General features: G+C 58.6%; 1 protein-coding gene across 2 annotated transcripts in view; it reads right to left on the bottom strand.

The window, feature by feature from the left end:
* Positions 1–2,894: 2,894 nt before the first annotated feature.
* The window catches only part of BAK1 (BCL2 antagonist/killer 1), a 14,526-nt gene continuing 9,025 nt past the window's right edge, over positions 2,895–8,395 (bottom strand). For both annotated transcript variants that reach the window (XM_048328422.1, XM_048328423.1), the window contains exons 4-6: positions 8,200–8,343; positions 5,473–5,653; positions 2,895–4,752 (exon numbers count right to left, since the gene is read on the bottom strand). In XM_048328422.1, the coding sequence (XP_048184379.1) occupies positions 4,651–4,752; positions 5,473–5,653; positions 8,200–8,343 (427 nt within the window). In that variant the 3' untranslated portion in view covers positions 2,895–4,650. The remainder of the gene's footprint in view (positions 4,753–5,472; positions 5,654–8,199; positions 8,344–8,395) is intronic.

Below are 8,395 nucleotides of genomic sequence, written 5' to 3'. Positions count from 1 at the left end.
AGAGCCACCCCTGAGGCCAGCAGAGCCAACCCTGGGGACGGCAGAGCCACCCCTGAGGACGGCAGAGCCACCCCCGGGGCCAGCAGAGCCACCCCTGGGGACAGCAGAGCCACCCCTGAGGCCAGCAGAGCCACCCCTGGGGACGGCAGAGCCACCCCTGAGGACGGCAGAGCCACCCCCGGGGCCAGCAGAGCCACCCCCGGGGACAGCAGAGCCAACCCTGGGGCCAGCAGAGCCACCCCTGGGGACGGCAGAGCCACCCCTGGGGACAGCAGAGCCACCCCTGGGGACGGCAGAGCCACCCCTGAGGACAGCAGAGCCACCCCTGGGGACGGCAGAGCCACCCCTGGGGACAGCAGAGCCACCCCTGGGGACGGCAGAGCCACCCCCTGGGGCAGCCACCTCAGGGTCCCGCAGAGACCCCAGATCCTGCCCGAGCTCTCAGCCAGACCCCAGGGTGGCACAGGGACTGTGGAAGGTGTCCCATGGTTGCAGCACCGATGGATCCAGGCCCTGCCCTGCCCTCGGTGCCTCCAAGGCCTCACCAAGAGCCTGGGCCCCTCTGGGAGCTTCACCCCAGCCCCAAAACTCTCCCAGAGTGGGGCAGGCAGCTGCAGCAGTGGGTGCAGGTGAGGGGACAGAGCTGGGGTGGCTGTCGGGGGTCAGGAATGGGGGACAGGGCCTGGCTCCCCTCCTTGGAGCTCGTGGGCTTTCCTGACAAGGACACCTTTCCCTGTCACCTCCTGGAGAGTTTGATGGCAGAGCCCCGTTGTTCCTGCCCTGTGATGGATTGTTCCTTTGTTATTTGCTGTCCTTGTTGTTTCCTGCTTGGGGGGTGTGGGCACATCAAAGATCCTCAGGTCTGGGCAGGGGGAGCAGCTGCTCAGACAGCAGAGCCCCACAGCCTCCCCTGTTCATCCCGAAAACCTCCACTCTCCATCACCACAATTCCCCTCTCCACCCCCCCGAAAACTCCCCTGTCCATCCCCAAAATCTCCCCTCTCCATCCCAAACACCTCCCTTCTCCATCCCAACCGTCTCCCTTCTCCATCTCATCTTCCCCTCTCCATCCCCCCAAAAACTCCCCTCTTCCATCCTCTCATCCTCCCCTTCCCATCCCAACAATCTCCCCCTCTCCATTCCAAAAATCTCCCTCTCCATCCCCTCATCTTCCCCTCTCTATCCCACAATCTCCCCTCTTCCATCCCCACAAATTCCCCCTCCATCCCCAGAATCTTCCCTCTTCTAGCCCCACATCCTCCCCTCTCCATCCCACAATCTCCCCTTTTCTATCCCCCCAAAAACTCTGCTCTCCATCCCAACCCTCCCTCTCCATCCCAAAACCTCCCCTCTCCCTCCCCGCAGCCTCTCCTGGGAAGGCTCTGCTCTCAGGGATGGCACAAGGAGCTGCGGCAGCAGCAGATTTCCCTCCCTCTTAGCTCTCCAGGCAGGAAAAAAGGTAAAGAGGACCTGGGATCCCAAAATTAAGGGGGCAGCTGAGGCTAGAGAGCTCCTGCAGATTCGTGGAGCAAGGAGCAAAGCTCCTGGAAGCTTCTGGAAGCAAACCCTGCACACAGCCAAGGGATGAGTTTGCACTCCGTGTACCATTTTTATTTTGCCACAGATAGACATTTTTATATATTACATCATTTAAAAACAGATTATTTGTAAAAAGAAATGGTTTTGGTTTCGCTTTTTTCTCAGCTCAAAGCCACCCCACCGTGTCCCACACAGTTCAAAGGTGACCTGCAGGGAGCTCCTTCCCCATCTCCCTGCTCCTTCTGGGACAACCTGTGGATTTCCTCTCCTGTCCCGCTGGAAAAAGGAGGTTTGAGTCCCTGTCCCACCCTTCCAGAGCCACAAAGTGTCCTTTAGTGCCCTGTCCCCCCTCCTGCAGCGCCGGGGGACAGCTGGGTCCTCCTGGAGGGCTGGGGAGGGGACATTGTGCACTCGGACACCAGGAAAAGGGCAAGGAAGGAGCGGAGGTGACAGTGACAGCGTGGATTCAAGTAGGAAGCCTTCACGCAGAGCTGGCACCGGCCCTGAGCAGCGTCCTGGGGCACCTGGATTTGGCAGGGGAGGCTCAGGGCGTGGGGAAGGGCTGGAAGGGCTGGAGAGGTGGCTCTGAGCCTCAAAGAGCTGCGACAGATTCCTCCATCCAGGAGGGAAGAGCTGGGAGAGGGTGGGATTGAAACAAACACCCTCAAATCAGCTCAATTGGAGTAAAAATAGGCACAAAAAGGTGTAAAAATGGGCTCAAAAGGAGTAAAAATAGGCACAAGAGGAGTAAATCAAACTCCTTTGGGCTCTCACCCCTTGTCCATGCACCATCCCAACCTCCTGGATGAATTCTCCTGGATGAATTCGTCCTGCCAGCCCTCCCACCGGACCAGGAATTCTCTGGCTCTCCATGCCCTGAACTCCCCTCCTGGGCAGCCCCTGGCACCAGGAAATGCCCCCAGGCCCCTTTTCCTTCCCTGGTGTGGCACTGGCAGAGGCAGCGGGGCTGTGGCCATGCAGGGCCGGGGCACAGCCCCAGTTCAGCACTCCCACAGCCCCAGTTCGAGCTCTTTTCCACCCAGGAACCGGTGCCAGCAAGGCTGGGAGAGCTCAGAGCAGAGGGAGGAGAAGCACTGACACCCTGAGAGAATCCTCCCTCTGCAAATCCCCTGAGAAAAACGGATAAAGTGGAATTTTCCCTTTGTAGAGCACCTATTGAAAAGTTCTCCCGTCTGTCCTGGACTTCTCTAAGGCTCAATCCATTCCCACAAATCTGAAAAAGATCCTTTACGGCCTCACAGCTGTGAGGGGAAGCTTTAGCTGGGAAATGAGAATAAATGATGAGCAGCACACGCTCTCCCTGACCCGTTGGAATTCCAGGAGTGTGGCTGAAGTAGAGAATTAAAGCTGATTTTTATTTTTTCCAAGGACTCTGGAAAGTCCCGCTGGACACACAGCAGAGAACCGACGATGATTTGCCAATCGAGGGGCTTGATTAGGAGAAAAAAAGGAAATAACGAGCGCTGGCTCGTGCCCATCGTGGCCAAAAGGCTCCATCTGGTGGTGTTTGCACCCAAAAAGGAGCTGGGGAGGAGGGGGTGAAGCGCGGGTCGTACTGGTTAAACTGGTTCAGAGCAGAGAAAAGGCTTTCAACTGGAGGAAATCCCAAGCTGGGAGAAGGGGTGGCAGGATGGGAACGGGAATTCTGGGGGGAGAAATGCACCTGCAAGGGGACAAAGGAGCCAGCGGGGCTCAGGTGAGCCGGGAGGGGGGGGGCACAAAACCTGAGCACGGCCGGGTTGTGCTGCCCTGCACGGGGCAAACACATCCGAGCAGGAATGGGAATAAAACAGCAAATATTTTAATGCTTTTCTCTAAAGCACAGCCCCGAGCATTCTCACCAAGGAAAAGGGATCCTGCAGGAACAGCCAGGAGCAAAATGACAAGCTCAGATATAGAAACAGGCTGAAAAGTTTGTAATTCTGTTAAAAAAGAGGCAGGGACAGGAGAGATGTGAGAGTTAAAACTCAGGCTGGTCCTGCTAAGCCTGGGCAAGGAGAGAAGAGAGAGGGGTCCTTCATCTTGAGCTCGGGTAGGACAGGGAATAAGCAGCTGAAACCCCCTGGTTTGCAAAAATCAGGAAGGTTTGGGATGGGAGAGAGGAGCTGGCTCCCCTCCTTGCCCCCAAATCACTCGAGCATCGGTCAGGAACAGAACCAGGACAAGTCCCTGCCTAGCAGAGCCTGGTCCCAGCATGGAGCTGCTCCAGGGATGGGCTGCAGCTCCAGTGCCTCCCAGTAAGAGCCAGGGAGGCCAACTGGTGGCCAGGAGGAGGGCAAGGACATTGCCTGTCCCCAGCGGGAGGAGGACAGGGCCACTGCCCGTCCCCACCGCCAGGATCCCGCAGGTTTTTAGTGTTCGGGAAGCTGCTGGAGTTTCCCAGCTGTGCCAGCTCGGAGCCCCTGAGCCCAGGGGGGCTACGGGGCCACAGCCCTGAGCCCCCAGGAGCTGCAGGGAACAGCGGCCCGGGGCCAGGCCGGGAGGGTTTCCATGGAAAAGGGTCGGGATGTGCATGAAAAGCTGGGAAAGGCTCCAGTGCTGGGCTCAGGAGCAGGGGGAGGTGGAGCAGCGCCGCTTGGTTGGTCCCTTCTGGGATTTCCAACAGCTGGAGCAGCCAGGGCTGGGATCACCCCTCAGACACGGGGGGATGGGGCTGTCAGTGATGGGGAGGGGGCTCTGCTCTGCCCCAAGGGGTGCAGGACCCAGCACTGGCACACACAGGCACTGTCACACACTGCCACTGTGGCATTGTCCCGTCCTCTGCTCCTCCAGAGGAGCTGCAGGGTCCCAGAGATGCCCAATCCCAGAGATGCCCCATCCCAAAGATGCCCCATCCCAGAGATGCCCCATCCCAGAGATGCCCCCTCACAGCGCTGCCCCCTCCTCAGCAGCTCTTTGAGGCATCAAACACAACAAAGCAGAGCCCCCCCTCTCCCCAGTCCTCTCCTGGGGGTGCAGAGACCCCAGACCCTGCGGCAGGAGGGTCCCAGCTCCAAGCCAGGCTCTCTCCTGGAGGTTCCTGGGATCCCCCTGTCCTGGGGGATGTGGAGCAGAGGAGGGAGCGCCCAGCTGCCCCCGGCCCCGTGCCCGTCAGTGGGTGAAGAAGCGCTGCACCACCAGGTGCCCCAGCACCACCACGGCTGCTATCAGCATGTACTTCATGTAAACGTTGTCCAGGTCGAGCGCGGCCACCTGCCAGAGAGGGGACATGGTGGGGTCAGTCCAACCCCCAAACCCTGAGCCCCAAAACCTGACCCCACTGACCCTCCTGGTCCCCCTGACCTCTAAGCTCTGACACCCCTGACCCCCTAACCCAAACCCTGACCCCCAAATCATAACCACCCTGGCCCCCCAAACCTGTATTCCCTGGCACCCTGACCCTCAACCCCTGACACCTTGACCCCCAAACTCTCACCCTCCTGACCACCTAACCCCCAAATCCTGACCCCCTGAGCCCCAAATCCTGACACCCCCTGGCCCGTCTGAGCCCCAAACCCTGACCTCCAAACCCTGATTCCCCCAGCTTCCCTGGCCCCCAAACCCTGACCCCCTGACCCCCAAACCCTGACCCCCTGACTCCTCTGATCCCCAATCCCTGACTCCCGCAGATCCCCCGGCCCCCTTGACCCCCAAACCCTGCCCCCCTGACCCCCAAAACCTGACACCTTGACTCCCAAACTCTCACCCTCCTGAGAGTCAAACCCTCAACCCCTGACCCCCAACCCCTGACACCTTGATCCCTAAACTCTCACACTCCTGATTGCCAAACCCTGAACCCCTGACCCCCAAACCCTGAGCCCCTGACCCCCAAACTCTCACCCTCCTGACCCCCAAACCCTGACTCCCCTGACTCCTCTGCCCCCCAATCCCTGACTCCCCCAGCCCCCCTGCCCCAAACCTGCCCCTGCTCACCCATCCTCCCTGCTGGGCGATCCAGCAGGCGATGCGGTTCTGCAGCATGAAGTCCCTGAAGTAGCGGCTGATGCGGCGCAGGAAGCCGCTGACGCCGCGCTGCCACACGTGCATGGCCATGCGGTACCCGAAGGCCAGCAGGGCGATCACCCGGCCCCAGTTGATGCCACTCTCGAACAGGCTGCAACAAAAGCCGAGGTGATCCCTGAATCCCTGCCCGGAGCTCCCAGCTCGGAGCTGCCCAGGCTGGGGGAGCTCGATCAGTGCGGGCAGGACAAGAGGAAACGGCCCCCGGTTGCACCAGGGAATGTTTAAGTGGGATATTAGGGAAAATCTTTTCATTGGAAGGGTTCTCCAGCCCTGGCACAGCTGCCCAGGCTGAGGGAACTCAAACAGATTGGATATTACACTGGATATTATGGAAATTTTTTTCCCTGGAAGGGTTGGCCAGCCCAGGGGATCTTGAGCAGTGGGGTCAGGACTGAGGAATGTTTAGGTTGGATATTACGGAAAGTTTTTCACTGGAAGGGTTGCCCAGCCCTGTGCAGGCTGGGGGATCTCGAGCAGCGCAGTCAAGACTGAGCAAACAAACCCAAATTGTACCAGGAAACATTTAGTTTGGATGTTTGGGAAAATCTTGTCACTGGAAGGGTTTTCCAGCCCAGGGGATCTTGAGCAGTGGGGTCAGGACTGAGGAAATGGCCCCAGGTTACACCAGGGAATGTTCAGGTTGGATATTATGGAAAATGTTTTCTCTGGAAGGGTTCTCCAGCCCTGGCACAGCTGGCAGAACACCCTCCCTGGGCAGATTTAAAAGCCACATGGCTGTGGCCCTTGGGGACGTGGTTTAGTGGTGGCCTTGGCAGTGCTCTGGACTCTGAGAGGGCTTTCCCAACCCAAACCATTCCGTGATCCTGGGGTTGCAGGGCTGGGGATGCTGTGCTCATCCCAGCCACACAGACACGGGGATTTTGTGGCTGAAAGAGACTCCAAAATATGTTACTCGATGCTCCTGCAGTGTTTGGCACTGATGATTTAGACCAGGTTTGGAAGGTGCTTTTCCCGGTTTCCAGCAAGAGGGGGAAAAAGGGAATAAAAAAAAATAATAAAAAGAGTGAACCGAGAGCCTGTGGTTCAATCTGCTGCCCTGGGCTGGTGGGCCCTGCCTGTGCTGAGCCCTGGGAGGGAATCAGAGCCTGGGAGGGGACACAGAGGAGGCAACACGAGGACAGGGACAGGGGTGAATTCAGCTGCGTGTGACAGGGATTAATTCACCTGAGTATGACAGGGACAGGGGTTAATTGACCTGAGGGTGACAAGGGGAGAGATGGGGTTAATTTAATTTACCTGAGTGTGACAAGGGTTAATTGACCTGAGGGTGACAAGGAGTTGGACAGGAGTTAATTTAATTTGCTTGAGTGTGACAAGGGGAAGGATGGGGTTAATTTACCTGAGTGTGACAAGGGTTAATTTACCTGAGTGTGACAAAGACAGGGATTAATTTAATTGACCTGAGTGTAACAAGGGGAAGGATGGGGTTAATTTAATTGACCTGAGTGTGACAGGACAGGGACAGGGGTTAATTTAATTTACCTGAGTGTGACAAGGAGCCAGACAGGGGTTAATTTAATTTACCTGAGTGGGACAGGACAGGGACAGGGGTTAATTTACCTGCGTGCGTTGCCGCCTCAGCCAGCGCGGCTTCCCGGAGAGGGGAGCAGGAAAAGGACAGAAAGGAAGGAGTTAGACACAAACACTGCAGAAAAGAAGGAATTAGACACAAACACCGAGCAGGGGGCACGGGGACAGGGCTGTCACAGCCAGAAGTGCTCAGAGGAGTGACAGGAACCCAGTGACCCGTCCTGCCTGTGCCACGGGGCTGCGTGACCTGGGTGAACGTTTCTCCTGCCGTGTCCTGCTGTCCCAGCTGACAGAACCCCCTGATGCCTCCTCCATCCAAGCCCGGACCTCGGGAAGTCCTGGCAGGAAGTTTTCCAGGTCTGTGCCCTCACTCCTCGCCTGTTGCTGTGCTTTGGGTGGCTGTCAGCTGCACAAGGCTCTGGGTGTCACCTGCACGAGGCTCTGGGTGCCAGCTGCACAAGGCTCTGGGTATCACCTGCACAAGTCTCTGGGTGTCACCTGCAGGTTCTGCCAGCCCGAGGAGCAGCCCCCATCCCGAGGTATCCATGAGGACCAGGCTGGGTGGGGGCCCTGAGCCACCTGCTCTCGTGTGTGGCGTCCTGCCCATGGCAGGGGGTTGGAGTGAGAGGATCTTCAAGGTCCCTCCTGACCCAAACCGTTCCATGATTCCATGATTTCTGTGACCATCCCATCTCCAGAGCCTGTGGCTGGGGTGGCTCCTTGGGATGTCCCAGCCTGGAGCAGGGGACAGCAGGAGCAGCCGCAGGGGCAGGGCTGGTTGTGCCCCTAAGGGGGAGCTGGGACAGTCACGGGCCGGGTGTCCCAGGCACAGCCCCTGACTGACCCCAGCCACTTGTGCAAGGACTGGGATGCCTGGGAGGGGAAGATGATCTGAGCAGTGCTCAGGAGGAGGAGGAGACAGGCAGAAAACACAGGGATTATCCCGGGAGCTTGGCCAGGGCCAGAGGGTGAAGCATGAATGGACAGAGCGGGGGTTTAACTGCCAGCACTGACCACACCTGAGCTCCCTTCCTTTCTCCTGCAGGGAAAGCTCCCAGCCCATGCCAGGAGCTGCAGAGGCTTTACCTAGAGGCGATTTTGGTGAAGTGCTCATAGGCGTTCTCGGGGGTGAGCTGCAGGGACTCCAGCATGGTGTGGAACTCGGTGTCGTAGCGCTTGCAGATGTCGTCCCCGATGATGGCCAAGCGCTGCCCCACCTGGCTGCCGGTGCTGCTGGGGTGAGCAGGGAATCAGGGCAGGCTCTGGAGCGTGGCCTGGCTCA

The sequence above is a fragment of the Corvus hawaiiensis genome, chromosome 24 (assembly GCF_020740725.1).
Source record: "Corvus hawaiiensis isolate bCorHaw1 chromosome 24, bCorHaw1.pri.cur, whole genome shotgun sequence".
Lineage (NCBI taxonomy): Eukaryota > Metazoa > Chordata > Aves > Passeriformes > Corvidae > Corvus > Corvus hawaiiensis.
This window is presented reverse-complemented; position numbering and strand designations above follow the sequence as displayed.